Genomic DNA, 23,944 nt, shown 5'->3' with positions numbered 1-23,944 from the left:
TTGTTGAATAACAACTTCTGGGTGTTTGTGTGTGTGTGTGTGTGTGTGTGTGTGTGTGTGTGTGTCTGTGTGTGTGTGTGTGTGTGTGTCTGTGTGTGTGTCTGTGTGTGTGTCTGTGTGTGTGTGTCTGTGTGTGTGTGTCTGTCTGTGTGTGTGTCTGTGTGTGTGTCTGTCTGTGTGTGTGTGTGTCTGTGTGTGTGTGTGTGTCTGTGTGTGTGTGTGTGTCTGTGTGTGTGTGTCTGTCTGTGTGTGTGTGTCTGTCTGTGTGTGTGTGTCTGTCTGTGTGTGTGTGTCTGTGTGTGTGTGTCTGTCTGTGTGTGTGTGTCTGTGTGTGTGTGTCTGTGTTAGTGTGTGTGTCTGTCTGTGTGTCTGTGTGTGTGTGTGTGTGCGTGTGTGCGTGTCTGTCTGTGTGTGTGTGTGTGTTTGTGTGTGTTAGTGTGTCTGTGTGTTTGTGTGTTAGTGTCTATGTGTGTGTGTATGTGTGCGTGTGTGTGTGTGTGTGTGCTTGCCTGCCTGCTTACCTGTGTAACGTTTTCTCCCCTCAGTGCTCCCAGACAGTCCCAACTTCCCATACCGGCGCTACGACCGTCTCCCTCCCATCAGCCAGTTCTCCATCGAGAGTGATTCAGACCTGTCGGAGACCGCTGAGCTCATTGAGGAGTACGAGGTGTTCGATCCCTCTAGACCACGACCCAAAGTCATCCTCATCATCGGTAAACAACCTGACCCTTGTATTTAACCTATAACCCTGACCTTTAACCTTTAACCTTTGGGGTATTGTCATCTTCAATCTGGTGCGTGGGTTGGTGAGTGTGCAAGCCTGTTGCCTACAGTATACGTGTGCGTGCCAGGACGTGGGCATTTCTGACTGTGAGTGGGCTGTTCCTTCCCTTTGCCATCTGAACAAGAGGGGGAGAGAAAAAAAACTGGAGGCAAATTCCATGGCTATCAAAGATTATATTGGTTTCCATGGTGAGTTCTATCGATGGTTTCTCTTCCTTATTAAGAAGATAAGGCCGGCAGGTAACAAAAGGACTGGACGTTCCATTCGCGCTGCTAGATGCCTATCACACCTATCCTTTTTACTCATCACACATCATTAACTTGCATATGTACTGCATGTCTCATTAAGAGAACAGGGCGCCATTTGGGAAATTAACATATAAGAGAGATGTTAGATTATATAGTAATATAGTCTACAACAGATTATATAGTAATATAGTCTACAACAGATTATATAGTAATATAGTCTACAACAGATAGATTATATAGTAATATAGTCTACACAGATTATATAGTAATATAGTCTACACAGATTATATAGTAATATAGTCTACACAGATTATATAGTAATATAGTCTACAACAGATTATATAGTAATATAGTCTACAACAGATTATATAGTAATATAGTCTACAACAGATAGATTATATAGTAATATAGTCTACAACAGATAGATTATATAGTAATATAGTCTACAACAGATAGATTATATAGTAATATAGTCTACAACAGATAGATTATATAGTAATATAGTCTACAACAGAGATTATATAGTAATATAGTCTATAACAGAGATTATATAGTAATATAGTCTATAACAGAGATTATATAGTAATATAGTCTACACAGATTATATAGTAATATAGTCTACAACAAATAGATTATATAGTAATATAGTCTACAACAGATAGATTATATAGTAATATAGTCTACAACAGATAGATTATATAGTAATATAGTCTACAACAGATAGATTATATAGTAATATAGTCTACAACAGATAGATTATATAGTAATATAGTCTACAACAGATAGATTATATAGTAATATAGTCTACAACAGATAGATTATATAGTAATATAGTCTACAACAGATAGATTATATAGTAATATAGTCTACAACAGATAGATTATATAGTAATATAGTCTACAACAGATTAAATAGTAATATAATCTACAACAGATTATATAGTAATATAGTCTACAACAGATAGATTATATAGTAATATAGTCTACAACAGATAGATTATATAGTAATATAGTCTACAACAGATAGATAATATAGTCTACAACAGATAGATTATATAGTAATATAGTCTATAACAGATAATAGATTATATAGTAATATAGTCTATAACAGAGATTATATAGTAATATAGTCTATAACAGAGATTATATAGTAATATAGTCTATAACAGAGATTATATAGTAATATAGTCTACACAGATTATATAGTAATATAGTCTACACAGATTATATAGTAATATAGTCTAGAACAGATAGATTATATAGTAATATAGTCTACAACAGATAGATTATATAGTAATATAGTCTACAACAGATAGATTATATAGTAATATAGTCTACAACAGATAGATTATATAGTAATATAGTCTACAACAGATAGATTATATAGTAATATAGTCTACAACAGATTATATAGTAATATAGTCTACAACAGATAGATTATATAGTAATATAGTCTACAACAGATAGATTATATAGTAATATAGTCTACAACAGATAGATTATATAGTAATATAGTCTACAACAGATAGATTATATAGTAATATAGTCTATAACAGAGATTATATAGTAATATAGTCTACAACAGATTATATAGTTATATAGTCTATAACAGATAGATTATATAGTAATATAGTCTACAACAGATAATAAATTATATAGTAATATAGTCTACAACAGATTATATGGTAATATAGTCTATAACAGAGATTATATAGTATTATAGTCTATAACAGATTATATAGTAATATAATCTATAACAGATTATATAGTAATATAATCTATAACAGATTATATAGTAATATAGTCTATAACAGATAGATTATATAGTAATATAGTCTACAACAGAAAGATTATATAGTAATATAGTCTACAACAGATAGATTATATAGTAATATAGTCTACAACAGATAGATTATATAGTAATATAGTCTACAACAGATTATATAGTAATATAGTCTACAACAGATAGATTATATAGTAATATAGTCTACAACAGATAGATTATATAGTAATATAGTCTACAACAGATAGATTATATAGTAATATAGTCTACAACAGATAGATAATATAGTCTACAACAGATAGATTATATAGTAATATAGTCTATAACAGATAATAGATTATATAGTAATATAGTCTATAACAGAGATTATATAGTAATATAGTCTATAACAGAGATTATATAGTAATATAGTCTATAACAGAGATTATATAGTAATATAGTCTACACAGATTATATAGTAATATAGTCTACACAGATTATATAGTAATATAGTCTAGAACAGATAGATTATATAGTAATATAGTCTACAACAGATAGATTATATAGTAATATAGTCTACAACAGATAGATTATATAGTAATATAGTCTACAACAGATAGATTATATAGTAATATAGTCTACAACAGATTATATAGTAATATAGTCTACAACAGATAGATTATATAGTAATATAGTCTACAACAGATAGATTATATAGTAATATAGTCTACAACAGATAGATTATATAGTAATATAGTCTATAACAGAGATTATATAGTAATATAGTCTACAACAGATTATATAGTTATATAGTCTATAACAGATAGATTATATAGTAATATAGTCTACAACAGATAATAGATTATATAGTAATATAGTCTACAACAGATTATATGGTAATATAGTCTATAACAGATTATATAGTAATATAATCTATAACAGATTATATAGTAATATAATCTATAACAGATTATATAGTAATATAATCTACAACAAATTATATAGTAATATAGTCTATAACAGATAGATTATATAGTAATATAGTCTACAACAGAAAGATTATATAGTAATATAGTCTACAACAGATTATATAGTAATATAGTCTACAACAGATAGATTATATAGTAATATAGTCTACAACAGATAGATTATATAGTAATATAGTCTATAACAGATAATAGATTATATAGTAATATAGTCTATAACAGAGATTATATAGTAATATAGTCTATAACAGAAATTATATAGTAATATAGTCTACACAGATTATATAGTAATATAGTCTACACAGATTATATAGTAATATAGTCTACACAGATGATATAGTAATATAGTCTACAACAGATTATATAGTAATATAGTCTACAACAGATAGATTATATAGTAATATAGTCTACAACAGATAGATTATATAGTAATATAGTCTACAACAGATAGATTATATAGTAATATAGTCTACAACAGATAGATTATATAGTAATATAGTCTACAACAGATAATAGATTATATAGTAATATAGTCTATAACAGAGATTATATAGTAATATAGTCTATAACAGATAGATTATATAGTAATATAGTCTATAACAGATAGATTATATAGTAATATAGTCTATAACAGATAGATTATTTAGTAATATAGTCTATAACAGATAGATTATATAGTAATATAGTCTATAACAGATAGATTATATAGTAATATAGTCTATAACAGATAGATTATATAGTAATATAGTCTACAACAGATAATAGATTATATAGTAATATAGTCTACAACAGATTATATGGTAATATAGTCTATAACAGATAGATTATATAGTAATATAGTCTACAACAGATAGATTATATAGTAATATAGTCTACAACAGATAGATTATATAGTAATATAGTCTACAACAGATAGATTATATAGTAATATAATCTACAACAGATAGATTATATAGTAATATAATCTACAACAGATAGATTATATAGTAATATAGTCTACAACACATAGATTATATAGTAATATAGTCTACAACAGATAATAGATTATATAGTAATATAGTCTACAACAGATTATATAGTAATATAGTCTATAACAGATAGATTATATAGTAATATAGTCTATAACAGATAGATTATATAGTAATATAGTCTACAACAGATAATAGATTATATAGTAATATAGTCTACAACAGATTATATGGTAATATAGTCTATAACAGATAGATTATATAGTAATATAGTCTATAACAGATTATATAGTAATATAATCTATAACAGATTATATAGTAATATAATCTATAACAGATTATATAGTAATATAATCTATAACAGATTATATAGTAATATAGTCTACAACAGATTATATAGTAATATAGTCTATAACAGATAGATTATATAGTAATATAGTCTACAACAGATTATATAGTAATATAGTCTACAACAGATAGATTATATAGTAATATAGTCTACAACAGATAGATTATATAGTAATATAGTCTACAACAGATAGATTATATAGTAATATAGTCTATAACAGAGATTATATAGTAATATAGTCTACAACAGATTATATAGTTATATAGTCTATAACAGATAGATTATATAGTAATATAGTCTACAACAGATAATAAATTATATAGTAATATAGTCTACAACAGATTATATGGTAATATAGTCTATAACAGAGATTATATAGTATTATAGTCTATAACAGATTATATAGTAATATAATCTATAACAGATTATATAGTAATATAATCTATAACAGATTATATAGTAATATAGTCTATAACAGATAGATTATATAGTAATATAGTCTACAACAGATAGATTATATAGTAATATAGTCTACAACAGATTATATAGTAATATAGTCTACAACAGATAGATTATATAGTAATATAGTCTACAACAGATAGATTATATAGTAATATAGTCTATAACAGATAATAGATTATATAGTAATATAGTCTATAACAGAGATTATATAGTAATATAGTCTATAACAGAGATTATATAGTAATATAGTCTACACAGATTATATAGTAATATAGTCTACACAGATTATATAGTAATATAGTCTACACAGATGATATAGTAATATAGTCTACAACAGATTATATAGTAATATAGTCTACAACAGATAGATTATATAGTAATATAGTCTACAACAGATAGATTATATAGTAATATAGTCTACAACAGATAGATTATATAGTAATATAGTCTACAACAGATAGATTATATAGTAATATAGTCTACAACAGATAATAGATTATATAGTAATATAGTCTATAACAGAGATTATATAGTAATATAGTCTATAACAGATAGATTATATAGTAATATAGTCTATAACAGATAGATTATATAGTAATATAGTCTATAACAGATAGATTATATAGTAATATAGTCTATAACAGATAGATTATATAGTAATATAGTCTACAACAGATAATAGATTATATAGTAATATAGTCTACAACAGATTATATAGTAATATAGTCTATAACAGAGATTATATAGTAATATAGTCTACAACAGATTATATAGTTATATAGTCTATAACAGATAGATTATATAGTAATATAGTCTACAACAGATAATAGATTATATAGTAATATAGTCTACAACAGATTATATGGTAATATAGTCTATAACAGAGATTATATAGTATTATAGTCTATAACAGATTATATAGTAATATAATCTATAACAGATTATATAGTAATATAATCTATAACAGATTATATAGTAATATAATCTACAACAAATTATATAGTAATATAGTCTATAACAGATAGATTATATAGTAATATAGTCTACAACAGAAAGATTATATAGTAATATAGTCTACAACAGATAGATTATATAGTAATATAGTCTACAACAGATAGATTATATAGTAATATAGTCTACAACAGATTATATAGTAATATAGTCTACAACAGATAGATTATATAGTAATATAGTCTACAACAGATAGATTATATAGTAATATAGTCTATAACAGATAATAGATTATATAGTAATATAGTCTATAACAGAGATTATATAGTAATATAGTCTATAACAGAGATTATATAGTAATATAGTCTACACAGATTATATAGTAATATAGTCTACACAGATTATATAGTAATATAGTCTACACAGATGATATAGTAATATAGTCTACAACAGATTATATAGTAATATAGTCTACAACAGATAGATTATATAGTAATATAGTCTACAACAGATAGATTATATAGTAATATAGTCTACAACAGATAGATTATATAGTAATATAGTCTACAACAGATAGATTATATAGTAATATAGTCTACAACAGATAATAGATTATATAGTAATATAGTCTATAACAGAGATTATATAGTAATATAGTCTATAACAGATAGATTATATAGTAATATAGTCTATAACAGATAGATTATATAGTAATATAGTCTATAACAGATAGATTATATAGTAATATAGTCTATAACAGATAGATTATATAGTAATATAGTCTATAACAGATAGATTATATAGTAATATAGTCTATAACAGATAGATTATATAGTAATATAGTCTACAACAGATAATAGATTATATAGTAATATAGTCTACAACAGATTATATGGTAATATAGTCTATAACAGATAGATTATATAGTAATATAGTCTACAACAGATAGATTATATAGTAATATAGTCTACAACAGATAGATTATATAGTAATATAGTCTACAACAGATAGATAATATAGTAATATAATCTACAACAGATAGATTATATAGTAATATAATCTACAACAGATAGATTATATAGTAATATAGTCTACAACACATAGATTATATAGTAATATAGTCTACAACAGATAATAGATTATATAGTAATATAGTCTACAACAGATTATATAGTAATATAGTCTATAACAGATAGATTATATAGTAATATAGTCTATAACAGATAGATTATATAGTAATATAGTCTACAACAGATAATAGATTATATAGTAATATAGTCTACAACAGATTATATGGTAATATAGTCTATAACAGATAGATTATATAGTAATATAGTCTATAACAGATTATATAGTAATATAATCTATAACAGATTATATAGTAATATAATCTATAACAGATTATATAGTAATATAATCTATAACAGATTATATAGTAATATAGTCTACAACAGATTATATAGTAATATAGTCTATAACAGATAGATTATATAGTAATATAGTCTACAACAGATAGATTATATAGTAATATAGTCTACAACAGATAGATTATATAGTAATATAGTCTACAACAGAAAGATTATATAGTAATATAGTCTACAACAGATAGATTATATAGTAATATAGTCTACAACAGATAGATTATATAGTAATATAGTCTACAACAGATAGATTATATAGTAATATAGTCTACAACAGATAGATTATATAGTAATATAGTCTACAACAGATTATATAGTAATATAGTCTACAACAGATAGATTATATAGTAATATAGTGATTGATAGATAGGTTGGTTGATTGATTGATTGGCCATTGGCTAGGGAGTCCCCTTCACCTGGTGTCCTGGTCTGAATCAGTCCCTGGTTGGAGGGTTAGAGGACCTTGTGGCCCTGAGGGAAAGGAGAGGGGTTTACAGTAGAAATAGATTAAAGTCGGTACATACAGTGAGCTCCAACAGCATTGGGACAGCGACACACGTTGTTGTTGTTTTGGCTCTGTAGTCCAGCGCTTTGGATTTGAATGACATAATGACTATGAGTGGAGACTGTCTGTGTATGTTCTTCCATATCGGGTGAACCGTTTATAAATCACAGCACTTTTTGTTCCAAGTCACCCCCATTTTAGAGGACAAATTAACTAAATGAATGTGTATTAAAGTAGTCTAAAGTTTAGTATTCCTAGCTTGCAATGACTACATCAAGCCTGTGACTCTACACAATTGTTGGATGCATTTGTTATTTTTGGTTGTGTTTCTGATTATTTCGTGCCCAATAGAAATGAATGGTAGATAATGTATTGTGTCATTTTGGAGTCACTGTTATTATAGATGAGAATAGAAAGGAAAAAAGGAGGAACGAGGAATACCTAGTCAGTTGTACAACTGAATACATTCAAACTGAAGCTGACAATCTGCACTTTAACCTCATAGTTATTGTGTCATTTCAAATCCAAAAGTGCTGGAGTACAGAGCCAAAACAACAACGATGGTCACAGTCCCAATGCTGTTGGAGCTCACTATAGATTACTGCTAACAGTTCATAATGCCCTAGGCCATGGGCTCTGGCAGCTTTCTGAATGGCACCAAAATAAGTAAATCCTATTTCTCTATGTTCTGTTGTAACCCACCTCTGGCTGTGTGGGAGAATGGAGAGAGGGAGAGAGGGAGGGAGAGGGGGAGAGGGTGAGAGGAGGGAGGGAGAGGGGGTGAGGGAGAGGGGGAGAGGGAGGGAGGGAGAGGAGGGAGAGAGGAGGGAGAGGATAGAGAGGAGAGGGGGGAGAGAGGGTGAAAGAGAGAGGGGGAGAGAGAGACGAGGGAGAGGGGGGGAGGGAGAGGGAGGGAGGGAGGGGGGAGGAGGAGAGGGAGGGAGGGAGGGGGGAGGAGGAGAGGGAGAGAGGGGGGGAGAGAGGAGGGAGAGGGGGAGAGGGTGAGGGAGAGGGAGGGAGGGAGGGAGAGAGGAGAGGAGGGAGAGGGAGAGAGGGGGGGAGAGAGAGGAGGGTGAGGAGAGGGGGGGAGAGAGGAGGGAGAGGGTGAAAGAGAGAGGGGGAGAGACAGAGATAGAAAGAGAGAGAGAGAGCGAGGGCGGGTGAAAGAGAACGCGATAGGGAGAGAGAAATTGTTCTTATTTTTTAAAATGTATTTCTCCTTTATTTAACCAGGTAGGCAGGTTGAGAACAACTTCTCATTTACAACTGCGACCTGGCCAAGATAAAGCAAAGCAGTTCGACACATACAACAACACAGAGTTACACATGGAGTAAAACAAACATACAGTCAATAATACAGTAGAAAAATAAGTCTATATACAATGTGAGCAAATGAGGTGAGATAAGGGAGGAAAAGGCAAAAAAGGCCATGGTGGCAAAGTAAATACAATATAGCAAGTAAAACACTGGAATGGTAGATTTGCAGTAGATGAATGTGCAAAGTAAAAATACTGGGGTGCAAAGGAGCAAAATAAATAAATAAATAAATAAATACAGTAGGGGAAGAGGTAGTTGTTTGGGCTGTTTATAGATGGGCTATGTACAGGTGCAGTAATCTGTGAGCTGCCCTGACAGCTGGTGCTTAAAGCTAGTGAGGGAGATAAGTGTTTCCAGTTTCAGAGATTTTTGTAGTTCGTTCCAGTCATTGGCAGCAGAGAAATGGAAGGAGAGGCGGACAAAGTAGGAATTGGCTTTGGGGATGACCAGTGAGATATACCTGCAGGAGCGCGTGCTACGGGTGGGTGCTGCTATGGTGACCAGTGAGCTGAGATAAGGGGAGACTTTACCTAGCAGGGTCTTGTACATGACCTGGAGCCAATGTGTTTGGCGACGATTATGAAGCGAAGGCCAGTCAACGAGAGCGTACAGGTCGCAGTGGTGGGTAGTATATGGAGCTTTGGTGACAAAACGGATGGCACTGTGATAGACTGCATCCAGCTTGTTGAGTAGTGTTGGAGGCTATTTTGTAAATGACATCGCCGAAGTCGAGGATTGGTAGGATAGTCAGTTTTACGAGGGTACGTTTGGCAGCATGAGTGAAGGATGCTTTGTTGCGAAATAGGAAGCCAATTCTAGATTTAACTTTGGATTGGAGATGTTTAATGCGAGTCTGGAAGGAGAGTTTACAGTCTAACCAGACACCTAGGGTATTTGTAGTTGTCAACATATTCTAAGTCAGAACAGTCCAGAGTAGTGACAAATGTTAACAAACCTCCAGATGAGCTTCAACTCTCCTTCCGTGGCCTCCAACTGCTCTTAAATACAAGTAAAACTAAATGCATGCTCTTCAACCGATTGCTGCCTGCACCTGCCTGCCCGTCCTACGACCTGTACGCTCTCGTTGGCTGGCCCCCGCTCATATTCGCCACAGAAGGAGAGTTGTATGGCATTGAAGCTCGTCTGGAGGGTTGTTAACACAGTGTCCAAAGAAGGGCCAGAAGTATACAGAATGGTGTCGTCTGCGTAGAGGTGGATCAGGGAATCACCAGCAGCAAGAGTGACATTATTGATGTATACAGAGAAGAGAGTCGGCCCAAGAATTGAACCCTGTGGCACCCCCATAGAGACTGCCAGAGGTCCGGACAACAGGCCCTCCGATTTGACACACTGAACTCTATCAGAGAAGTAGTTGGTGAACCAGGCGAGGCAATCATTTAAGAAACCAAGGCTGTTGAGTCTGCCGTTGAGGGTGTGGTGATTGACAGAGTCGAAAGCTTTGGCCAGGTCAATGAATTGTTTCACAGTATTGTTTCTTATCGATGGTGGTTAAGATATCGTTTAGGACCTTGAGCGTGGCTGAGGTGCACCCTGACCAGCTCTGAAACCAGATTGCATAGCGGAGAAGGCACGGTGGGATTCGAAATGGTCGGAAATCTGTTTTTTCACTTGGCTTTTGAGGACTTTAGAAAGGCAGGGCAGGATGGATATAGGTCTGTAGCAGTTTGGGTCAAGAGTTTCCCCCCCTTTGAAGAGGGGGATGACCGCAGCTGCTTTCCAATCTTTGGGAATCTCAGACGACACGAAAGAGAGGTTGAACATGCTAGTAATAAGGGTTGCAACAATTTCGGCAAATACAGTGAGGGGAAAAAAGTATTTGATCCCCTGCTGATTTTGTACGTTTGCCCACTGACAAAGAAATGATCAGTCAATCATTTTAATGGTAGGTTTATTTGAACAGTGAGAGACAGAATAACAACAAAAAAATCCAGAAAAACGCATGTCAAAATTCTTTTTAAATGATTTGCATTTTAATGAGGGAAATAAGTATTTGACCCCTCTGCAAAACATGACTTAGTACTTGGTGGCAAAACCCTTGTTGGCAATCACAGAGGTCAGACGTTTCTTGTAGTTGGCCACCAGGTTTGCACACATCTCAGGAGGGATTTTGTCTCACTCCTCTTTGCAGATCTTCTCTAAGTCATTAAGGTTTCGAGGCTGACGTTTGGCAATTCAAACCTTCAGCTCCCTCCACAGATTGTCTATGGGATTAAGGTCTGTAGACTGGCTAGGCCACTCCAGGACCTTAATGTGCTTCTTCTTGAGCCACTCCTTTGTTGCCTTGGCTGTGTGTTTTGGGTCATTGTCATGCTGGAATACCCATCCACAACCCATTTTCAATGCCCTGGCTGAGGGATGGAGGTTCTCACCCAAGATTTGACAGTACATGGCCCCGTCCATCATCCCTTTGATGCGGTGAAGTTGTCCTGTCCCCTTAACAGAAAAACACCCCCAAAGCATAATGTTTCCACCTCCATGTTTGACGGTGGGGATGGTGTTCTTGGGGTCATAGGCAGCATTCCTCCTCCTCCAAACACGGCGAGTTGAGTTGATGCCAAAGAGCTCCATTTTGGTCTCATCTGACCACAACACTTTCACCCAGTTGTCCTCTGAATCATTCAGATGTTCATTGGCAAACTTCAGACGGGCATGTATATGTGCTTCTTGAGCAGAGGGACCTTGTGGGCGCTGCAGGATTTCAGTCCTTCACGGCGTAGTGTGTTACCAATTGTTTTCTTGGTGACTATGGTCCCAGCTGCCTTGAGATCATTGACAAGGTCCTCCCGTGTAGTTCTGGGCTGATTCCTCACCGTTCTCATGATCATTGCAACTCCACGATCCCTTTTGTACTTTAACTGTTTGCACATCGTTACGACAATGTGTATATATATACATAATATTACATTTGAAATGTCTTTATTCTTTTGAATCTTCTGTGAGTGTTAAGGGTTATAGTTCATTTTTATTGTTTATTTCACGTGTGTTTATTATCTACTTCACTTGCTTTGGCAAAGTTAACATATGTTTCCCCTGGCAATAAAGCTCTTAAAATGAAAAGATAAAATGGAATTGAAAGACAGTCACAACCCACCCTTCCATCACTACACCCACCACTCACCCTCACCCTTCCATCACTACACCTACACCCACCCCTCACCCTCACATCACTACACCTACACCCACCCCTCACCCTCACATCACTACACCTACACCCACCCCTCACCCTCACCCTCACATCACTACACCTACACCTACCCACCACTCACCCTTCCATCACTACACCCACCCCTCACCCTCACCCTCCCATCACTACACCTACACCCACCCACCACTCACCCTTCCATCACTACACCTACACCCACCCCTCACCCTCACATCACTACACCTACACCCACCCCTCACCCTCCCATCACTACACCTGCCAGGCAGTGGTAAGGGGACCCAGAGTCTGAAGATAGCAGAGTGCTATGGGTTTCAGTATGTCTCTCTCTCTCTCTCTCCAGGAGGGCCAGGCAGTGGTAAAGGGACCCAGAGTCTGAAGATAGCAGAGTGCTATGGGTTTCAGTATGTCTCTCTCTCTCTCTCTCTCTCCAGGAGGGCCAGGCAGTGGTAAAGGGACCCAGAGTCTGAAGATAGCAGAGTGCTATGGGTTTCAGTATGTCTCTCTCTCTCTCTCTCTCTCCAGGAGGGCCAGGCAGTGGTAAAGGGACCCAGAGTCTGAAGATAGCAGAGTGCTATGGGTTTCAGTATGTCTCTGTAGGAGAGCTGCTCAGGAAGAAGATGATTCACAACGCCACCAGCAACAGGAAGTGGAGTCTCATCGCCAAGATCATCACCAATGGGGAGCTGGCACCTCAGGTATGCTAGTCTCACCGTATTCCCTAATCCTTATTTAGTCCACTACTTTAATCACCCACAGGGAGTTGGATGGACAACTATGAAATGGCACCCTAGTACCTACATCCTAGTCCCTGTATATTGTGTCCAGTCCCCTAGTCCCTGTATATTGTGTCCAGTCCCCTAGTCCCTGTATATTGTGTCCAGTCCCCTAGTCCCTGTATATTGTGTCCAGTCCCCTAGTCCCTGTATATTGTGTCCAGTCCCCTAGTCCCTGTATATTGTGTCCAGTCCCCTAGTCCCTGTATATTGTGTCCAGTCCCATAGTCCCTGTATAATGTGTCCAGTCCCTGTATAATGTGTCCAGTCCCCTAGTCCCTGTATATTGTGTCCAGTCCCCTAGTCCCTGTATAATATATAACCAGTCCCCTAGTCCCTGTATATTGTGTCCAGTCCCTGTATAGTGTGTCCAGTCCCCTAGTCCCTGTATAGTGTGTCCAGTCCCCTAGTCCCTGTATATTGTGTCCAGTCCCCTAGTCCCTGTATATTGTGTCCAGTCCCCTAGTCCCTGTATAGTGTGTCCAGTCCCCTAGTCCCTGTATATTGTGTCCAGTCCCCTAGTCCCTGTATATTGTGTCCAGTCCCCTAGTCCCTGTATAGTGTGTCCAGTCCCCTAGTCCCTGTATATTGTGTCCAGTCCCCTAGTCCCTGTATATTGTGTCCAGTCCCCTAGTCCCTGTATAGTGTGTCCAGTCCCCTAGTCCCTGTATATTGTGTCCAGTCCCCTAGTCCCTGTATATTGTGTCCAGTCCCTGTATAATGTGTCCAGTCCCCTAGTCCCTGTATATTGTGTCCAGTCCCTGTATAATGTGTCCAGTCCCCTAGTCCCTGTATAGTGTGTCCAGTCCCCTAGTCCCTGTATATTGTGTCCAGTCCCCTAGTCCCTGTATATTGTGTCCAGTCCCTGTATAATGTGTCCAGTCCCCTAGTCCCTGTATAGTGTGTCCAGTCCCCTAGTCCCTGTATATTGTGTCCAGTCCCCTAGTCCCTGTATAATATATAACCAGTCCCCTAGTCCCTGTATATTGTGTCCAGTCCCCTAGTCCCTGTATAGTGTGTCCAGTCCCTGTATATTGTGTCCAGTCCCCTAGTCCCTGTATAGTGTGTCCAGTCCCCTAGTCCCTGTATATTGTGTCCAGTCCCCTAGTCCCTGTATAGTGTGTCCAGTCCCTGTATAATGTGTCCAGTCCCCTAGTCCCTGTATGTTGTGTCCAGTCCCCTAGTCCCTGTATAATATATAACCAGTCCCCTAGTCCCAGTATATTGTGTCCAGTCCCCTAGTCCCAGTATATTGTGTCCAGTCCCCTAGTCCCTGTATAGTGTGTCCAGTCCCCTAGTCCCTGTATAATGTGTCCAGTCCCTGTATAATGTGTCCAGTCCCCTAGTCCCTGTATAGTGTGTCCAGTCCCCTAGTCCCTGTATAATGTGTCCAGTCCCTGTATATTGTGTCCAGTCCCCTAGTCCCTGTATATTGTGTCCAGTCCCCTAGTCCCTGTATAGTGTGTCCAGTCCCTGTATAATGTGTCCAGTCCCCTAGTCCCTGTATGTTGTGTCCAGTCCCCTAGTCCCTGTATAATATATAACCAGTCCCCTAGTCCCTGTATATTGTGTCCAGTCCCCTAGTCCCTGTATATTGTGTCCAGTCCCCTAGTCCCAGTATATTGTGTCCAGTCCCTGTATGTGTCCAGTCCCCTAGTCCCTGTATAGTGTGTCCAGTCCCCTAGTCCCTGTATATTGTGTCCAGTCCCCTAGTCCCAGTATATTGTGTCCAGTCCCTGTATATTGTGTCCAGTCCCCTAGTCCCTGTATATTGTGTCCAGTCCCCTAGTCCCTGTATATTGTCCAGTCCCCTAGTCCCTGTATAATGTGTCCAGTCTCCTAGTCCCTGTATAGTGTGTCCAGTCCCCTAGTCCCTGTATAATGTGTCCAGTCCCCTAGTCCCTGTATATTGTGTCCAGTCCCCTAGTCCCTGTATAATGTGTCCAGTCCCCTAGTCCCTGTATATTGTGTCCAGTCCCCTAGTCCCTGTATAGTGTGTCCAGTCCCCTAGTCCCTGTATATTGTGTCCAGTCCCCTAGTCCCTGTATAATGTGTCCAGTCCCCTAGTCCCTGTATATTGTGTCCAGTCCCCTAGTCCCTGTATATTGTGTCCAGTCCCCTAGTCCCTGTATATTGTGTCCAGTCCCCTAGTCCCTGTATAATATATAACCAGTCCCCTAGTCCCTGTATATTGTGTCCAGTCCCCTAGTCCCTGTATAATGTGTCCAGTCTCCTAGTCCCTGTATAGTGTGTCCAGTCCCCTAGTCCCTGTATATTGTGTCCAGTCCCCTAGTCCCTGTATATTGTGTCCAGTCCCCTAGTCCCTGTATAATGTGTCCAGTCCCCTAGTCCCTGTATATTGTGTCCAGTCCCTGTATAATGTGTCCAGTCCCCTAGTCCCTGTATAGTGTGTCCAGTCCCCTAGTCCCTGTATATTGTGTCCAGTCCCCTAGTCCCTGTATATTGTGTCCAGTCCCCTAGTCCCTGTATATTGTGTCCAGTCCCTGTATAATGTGTCCAGTCCCCTAGTCCCTGTATATTGTGTCCAGTCCCCTAGTCCCTGTATAATGTGTCCAGTCCCCTAGTCCCTGTATAGTGTGTCCAGTCCCCTCGTCCCTGTATAGTGTGTGTCCAGTCCCCTCGTCCCTGTATATTGTGTCCAGTCCCCTCGTCCCTGTATAATGTGTCCAGTCCCCTAGTCCCTGTATATTGTGTCCAGTCCCTGTATATTGTGTCCAGTCCCCTAGTCCCTGTATAATGTGTCCAGTCCCCTAGTCCCTGTATAATGTGTCCAGTCCCTTTATAGTGTGTCCAGTCCCCTAGTCCCTGTATAGTGTGTCCAGTCCCCTAGTCCCTGTATAATGTGTCCAGTCCCCTAGTCCCTGTATATTGTGTCCAGTCCCTGTATAGTGTGTCCAGTCCCCTAGTCCCTGTATATTGTGTCCAGTCTCCTTGTCGCTGTATATTGTGTCCAGTCCCCTAGTCCCTGTATATTGTGTCCAGTCCCCTAGTCCCTGTATAGTGTGTCCAGTCCCCTAGTCCCTGTATATTGTGTCCAGTCTCCTAGTCGCTGTATATTGTGTCCAGTCCCCTAGTCCCTGTATATTGTGTCCAGTCCCCCAGTCCCTGTATATTGTGTCCAGTCCCCTAGTCCCTGTATATTGTGTCCAGTCCCCTAGTCCCTGTATAGTGTGTCCAGTCCCTGTATAATGTGTCCAGTCCCCTAGTCCCTGTATAATATATAACCAGTCCCCTGGTCTTTATATAGTGCAATACATATGAGCTGTATCTGCAGCTGGGGTTGCTACAGAGAGGATGAGGATTGGGAAGAGGATGAGGAAGATGATGAAGATGACGATGAGGTCAAAGAAGGGTGAAGTGTAGTGGAGTTCAATGAACCATGCAGGTTGGATGAGTCACTTCTAAGACCTGCCTTGGGACCTGCCTTTAGCTCGATGAGCTAACATTATCTTGATGGGCTAACATTATCTTGATGGGCTAACATTTTCGCCATGAGCTAACATTATCGCGACGGGCTAACATTATCTTGATGGGCTAACATTATCTTGATGGGCTAACATTATCTTGAGGGGCTAACATTATCGCGACGGGCTAACGTTATCGCGACGGGCTAACGTTATCGCGACGGGCTAACGTTATCGTGACGGGCTAACGTTATCGCGACGGGCTAACGTTATCGTGACGGGCTAACGTTATCGCGACGGGCTAACGTTATCTCGACGGGCTAACGTTATCTCGACGGGCTAACATTATCTCGACGGGCTAACATTATCTCGACGGGCTAACATTATCTCGACGGGCTAACATTATCTCGACGGGCTAACATTATCTCGAGGGGCTAACATTATCTTGAGGGGCTAACATTATCTTGAGGGGCTAACATTATCGTGACAGGCGAACATTATCTAGAGGGTCTAACATTATCGCGACAGGCTAACATTATCTTGACGGGCTAACATTATCTCGAGGGGCTAACATTATCGTGACAGGCTAACATTATCTAGAGGGTCTAACATTATCGCGACGGGCTAACATTATCTTGAGGGGCTAACATTATCGCGACAGGCTAACATTATCTTGACGGGCTAACATTATCGCGACGGGCTAACATTATCGCGACGGGCTAACATTATCGCGACGGGCTAACATTATCTTGATGGGCTAACATTATCGTGACGGGCGGCAGGTAGCCTAGTGGTTAGAGCGTTGGGCCAGTTGCTGGATCGAAACCCTGAGCTGACAAGGTATAAATCTGTCAATCTGCCCCAGAACAAGGCAGTTAACCCACTGTTTCCCGGTAGGCCGTCATTGTAAATAACAATTAATGAATAAATATTAAAGAAATACATTATCTTGATGGGCTAGATGGGTGGGTGTGGGAGGGATTGTTCTCTTCTCGCATCTCATTACCAACGTCCTGGTTGTCTGCCAGCCATGACTCAGCTGTCAGCTGCTTGAAAAAGGCACCCTATTCCCTATATAGCGCACTACTTTGTTCACTACCCCTATGGACCCTGGTCCATAGTAGTGCACTGTATAGGGTGCTATTTGGGACGCAGAGGCTGGGTCCTGTGTGGCCCACTGTGCCTTTATGAACAACAAACATCCCATCTCCTCGTCCTCACTTAGCTGATAGAACCACGACCTGTTCTGTCCATGCAACTGATTAAGGCTGGTGGACTGTGTGTGTGTGTGTGTGTGTGTGTGTGTGTGTGTGTGTGTGTGTGTGTGTGTGTGCATTTGCCAAATCATATTTTAATTCATCACGTGCTTCATAAACAACAGGTATAGACTAACAGTGAAATGCTGACTAACGGGGGGGGGGGCCTTCACAACGTGGACAATAATAGAATAATAAATACACAATGAATAAACTAGAACTTGGCTATATACACACGGGTTACCAGGACCAAGTCGCTGGGCAGGGGTACGAGGTAATTGAGATAGTTAAATAGTTAACCTGTATATATCTAGTTATAATAGTTAGTTAAATAGTTAACCTGTATATATCTAGTTATAATAGTTAGTTAAATAGTTAACCTGTATATATCTAGTTATAATAGTTAGTTAAATAGTTAACCTGTATATATCTAACTATTATAACTAGATATATACAGGTTAACTATTTAACTAACTATTCATCAGTCTTATGGCTTTGGGGGGACAGAAGCTGTTCAGGATCCTTTTGGTTTCCAGACTTGGTGCATTCGCACCACTTGCTGTGGTTATTTTTAGATTAGATTGTTACTCATGTCCTGTATTTCCACTAAATCATGTATTTTCCCCTGTTGATTTGAGCAAACTGTGCAGTAACATTGTACCCCCTCTAGCCATGGGAGAACTAGTGATGCTAAAACAAGCTGTTAGTCTCTGCATCAGCAGGGCAGTGGAATACCAGGCTGTTAGTCTCTGCATCAACACACAGGGCAGTGGAATACCAGGCTGTTAGTCTCTGCATCAACACACAGGGCAGTGGAATACCAGGCTGTTAGTCTCTGCATCAACACACAGGGCAGTGGAATACCAGGCTGTTAGTCTCTGCATCAACATCAACACACAGGGCAGTGGAATACCAGGCTGTTAGTCTCTGCATCAGCATCAACACACAGGGCAGTGGAATACCAGGCTGTTAGTCTCACATTCAGCATCAACACACAGGGCAGTGGAATACCAGGCTGTTAGTCTCACATTCAGCATCAACACACAGGGCAGTGGAATACCAGGCTGTTAGTCTCTGCATCAACACACAGGGCAGTGGAATACCAGGCTGTTAGTCTCTGCATCAACACACAGGGCAGTGGAATACCAGGCTGTTAGTCTCTGCATCAACACACAGGGCAGTGGAATACCAGGCTGTTAGTCTCTGCATCAACACACAGGGCAGTGGAATACCAGGCTGTTAGTCTCACATTCAGCATCAACACACAGGGCAGTGGAATACCAGGCTGTTAGTCTCAGCATCAACACACAGGGCAGTGGAATACCAGGCTGTTAGTCTCAGCATCAACACACAGGGCAGTGGAATACCAGGCTGTTAGTCTCAGCATCAGCATCAACACTGTGCTACAGTGTTTTTTTCCCCTGTAGGTTGTTCATTTCTATTTTGAAACTAGCTCTTATTTCCTTACAGGAGACCACCATCACTGAGATTAAACAGAAGATCATGAAGATTCCAGACGCTAATGGGATCGTGATTGATGGGTTCCCTCGTGATGTGGGACAGGCGCTTTCTTTTGAGGACCAGGTGAGAAATAGACCTGTGGTATTGCTATACTACTGTATACTACTGTATACTACTATACCACTGTAATATATAGCTATATTGCTATATTACTGTATACTACTATACCACTGTAATATATAGCTATATTGCTATACTACTGTATACTACTATACCACTGTAATATATAGCTATATTGCTATACTACTGTATACTACTATACCACTGTAATATATAGCTATATTGCTATACTACTGTATACTACTATACCACTGTAATATATAGCTATATTGCTATACTACTGTATACTACTATACCACTGTAATATATAGCTATATTGCTATACTACTGTATACTACTATACCACTGTAATATATAGCTATATTGCTATATTATTGTATACTACTATACCACTGTAATATATAGCTATATCTGACGGGTGTGGTTGGTTGAACATGGCCACGTCTTCCCACACAGACACTTTAGTTCACACTATCTAGATAATCCCATATAGAGCATCTACTGATAGTCATACTATCAACAAAGTATCTGTTGATAAGCAAATGCTTGCTTAAGCCTAGGTTCGGTTTGCTCCTAGCAGGACTCCTGTAACGGAAATATTACTGTTTTGTCCCTCATGAGATGCCGTAGCAACAACAACAACAGCCTCAAAATTTCTCAAAATAGTCTGAATAAATCTGTAATTAATTTTGACCTTTTTTGCAGAGAAGGTCTTAGTGTGCAATTTTACATCTAAATTGCACACTAAGACCTTCTCTGCAAAAAAGGTCAAAATTAATTAGTAGTACTGTTGACCAATCATTGACGAAGGGGAGTAGACTACTGAACTTCGAACTGCCTGAACATGTTGTGTGTAGGTCCTCTGTTCTCCAGGTCGTTGCTGTAAATGAGAATGTGTTCTCAGTCAACTTACCTGGTAAAATAAAGGGTAAAATAAAAATACATTTAAAACGGGCAATAACAACAAAAACCTGCTGAACACCAAAATGTCGTCATAATATGTGCGCACAATGTTTTGACGCGACAGACTTTAGGTTAGGACTAGGGTTAGAATAAGGGTTAGGGTTAGGGTTAGAATAAGGGTTAGGGTTAGGGTTAGAATAAGGCTTAAGGTTAGGGTTAGAATAGGGGTTAGGGTTAGGGTTAGAATAAGGCTTAAGGTTAGGGTTAGAATAAAGGTTAGGGTTAGGGTTAGAATAAGGCTTAAGGTTAGGGTTAGAATAAGGGTTAGGGTTAGGGTTAGAATAAGGCTTAAGGTTAGGGTTAGAATAAGGGTTAGGGTTAGGGTTAGAATAAGGGTTAAGGTTAGGGTTAGAATAAGGGTTAGGGTTAGGGTTAGAATAAGGCTTAAGGTTAGGGTTAGAATAAAGGTTAGGGTTAGAATAAGGGTTAGGGTTAGGGTTAGAATAAGGCTTAAGGTTAGGGTTAGAATAAGGGTAAGGCTTAAGGTTAGGGTTAGAATAAGGGTAAGGCTTAAGGTTAGGGTTAGAATACGGGTAGGCTGAGGGTTAGGGTTAGAGGGTTAGGGTTAGGGTTAGGGTTAGGGTTAGAGGGTTAGGGTTAGAGGGTTAGGGTTAGATTAAGGGTAGGGTTTTAGGTTAGGGTTAGAATAAGGGTAAGGCTTTAGGTTAGGGTTAGAATAAGGGTAGGGTTTTAGGTTAGGGTTAGAATAAGGGTAGGGTTTTAGGTTAGGGTTAGAATAAGGGTAAGGCTTTAGGTTAGGGTTAGAATAAGGGTAGGGTTTTAGGTTAGGGTTAGAATAAGGGTAAGGCTTTAGGTTAGGGTTAGAGGGTTAGGGTTAGATTAAGGGTAAGGCTTAAGGTTAGGGTTAGAGGGTTAGGGTTAGATTAAGGGTAGAGCTTAAGGTTAGGTGTGGTGGTTCATTTCTTTACTATCAAATGAGGAGAGACAAACTTATCACACAAGTCAGAGTTATACATAAACTAAATCTTTAAATAACTTATTATTAAGGAAGCAGGTCAATACAACGCACACATATGAAGTGAATCGATTGAGTGCTCTACGATAATGATGGCTGGTCGACGATTCACGGTCAAATGATTCGTTGAGAGAACTGAGACAAAAGTACAAAGGTATTTTATAGCCAAGATACACCCCTTTCAACCTACATGACGAACAACAGATGTATGGAATGGGTCACAAGGTTAAGATCTGTTTGAAAGATACCTATAATACATAGCAGACAGTATCTGCTGTGTCAACAGTTTTCATTGTATAGAGACCAGTGTCTGGCCCTCCGACTCCAAACTGGAACCATCTCTCCCTGGTACGGTATAGAACAGAAACATTAACTCATGCTCTGGAATGCTCATTAGGTTTTATCACCCAAAAGACATCATAAATCTCCTCTGTCAGTGTTATCTCTCAGAGTACTCTATTCTGTTGCATAACACAACCATTTGATGCAATAAAAGTATTATAACATAATCTTGCATTTTTTTCCACCATAATCCCCCATTTTGAGAATCCTCTCAATTTAAAAGAAAATTACAGGATTTAAGAACATAGAAAATACATACATTCTTCATAAACCAAGAAACACAAAAGCAATAACTCATTGCATGTGTTCCTGCATGTCACCGGCTGCTATTGCAATGGCTCAGCCTCCTCCCAGGAAACGTATCCCATTTCAACCTCCAACTCATTTTCTAAGCACTCTAGCAATTTGTCTGGGAAGGTTATGATACACAGTCACCTGCACGAACCCATGAAGAAAAACAAAAAATTCATACAGTTTATAAAATTCAAAGTTATATTTTCATAGACAGTGAAAAGCACATATTTAATGCATAATGCAGTGCATGCAACAATGGAGTTTAATAAAATAATATTTAGTTATCTATCACACTCCAATGGATCAGCATGGTGGGAATAACTATTTCCATCCCAGAAACTAAAATGAGCATATTTTGTTAGACAAATCCAGGTAATGACTCCTAGCTAAAGTAAAATGTATTCCATTGGTGCCTAATGAACATGACCCAAGACAAGCATCATGATTCCACTATTTATAAGGCAATGCCTACAGATCAAATAGATTAGGTTCAGTTTCACTCTCCGGATCAGAGTTCACCCTCTCCATTCACCATGGCATGCTGAGAATAGTGTCAACATCTTAAGTTCATAACAACAATCAAAACAATCAATCCCTAATATATGAATTGCTTCACTCATAGTTATTAACATACTAAACTCAAATCAATCCTTCAGTTTTAAAAATCATTCCGTTTCCAAATCATAATCAAAAACCCAATTAATTATCCAACCAAAATGTAGAATGACATTGCTCAGTGAATCAAATTGGTCCTATCACTCAAAGTCAAAAAAGCCTCAATTTAACACACATCAACATTGGCAGAATGTACATTTATATTAACATCCAGTATAATTAACCCATAATTCTACTATTAAATTTTGTTTATCACGATTATAATACAGATCAGTATCTCAATGCATTCTTAATCTAAATTACTATAATTGTATGTAGTCTGTAGACCTCTACAATCAACCTGATTTGACAATTTTTTGCATAGTTGATCAACTCCTTCCTTCAGGCACTGATTCTTCTGGTGTCATTTTCATCTTCTTCAGATAGTTTTACAGTTCAAAGTGGATGGCCATGATAATGTCCCATGATAATGTCCCAATTTCAATGTCTCACCTGAGCCGCCTTCACCTTTACCACCCATTATGTCTTGTCCATTCATCAACCAGTATACCAGCAACATAAGAGAAGTTTAGAACAGATTTCTCCCCATGCTCACTCCACGTGGACTCCTCTCACACTCCTGAGAGAAACATGATAGAAAAACAGTTTATAGCTTAGATCGGATGCTGTACACCGGTTTCTGGCTCGGCCATTTCTCTCGGTAGAAGTGGTGCGGACAGGGCCGTATTCAACGCCTTTGTTACTCTTCTTCAGCCAATTAGAGGGGGGTTTGAGGTACACACA

At 37.9% G+C, this 23,944-nt stretch overlaps 1 protein-coding gene across 1 annotated transcript in view; it reads left to right on the top strand.

Moving 5' to 3' along the window:
• Nucleotides 1–545: 545 nt before the first annotated feature.
• ak5 (adenylate kinase 5) overlaps nucleotides 546–23,944 on the top strand; it is a gene marked incomplete at its 5' end in the record, with an annotated part of 128,084 nt that continues 104,685 nt past the window's right edge. The window contains 3 exon segments of the mRNA XM_029726628.1: nucleotides 546–713; nucleotides 13,459–13,631; nucleotides 19,861–19,974. Of these exon segments, the coding sequence (XP_029582488.1) occupies nucleotides 546–713; nucleotides 13,459–13,631; nucleotides 19,861–19,974 (455 nt within the window).

This window comes from Salmo trutta, chromosome 31, assembly GCF_901001165.1.
Source record: "Salmo trutta chromosome 31, fSalTru1.1, whole genome shotgun sequence".
Classification (NCBI taxonomy): domain Eukaryota; kingdom Metazoa; phylum Chordata; class Actinopteri; order Salmoniformes; family Salmonidae; genus Salmo; species Salmo trutta.
This window is presented reverse-complemented; position numbering and strand designations above follow the sequence as displayed.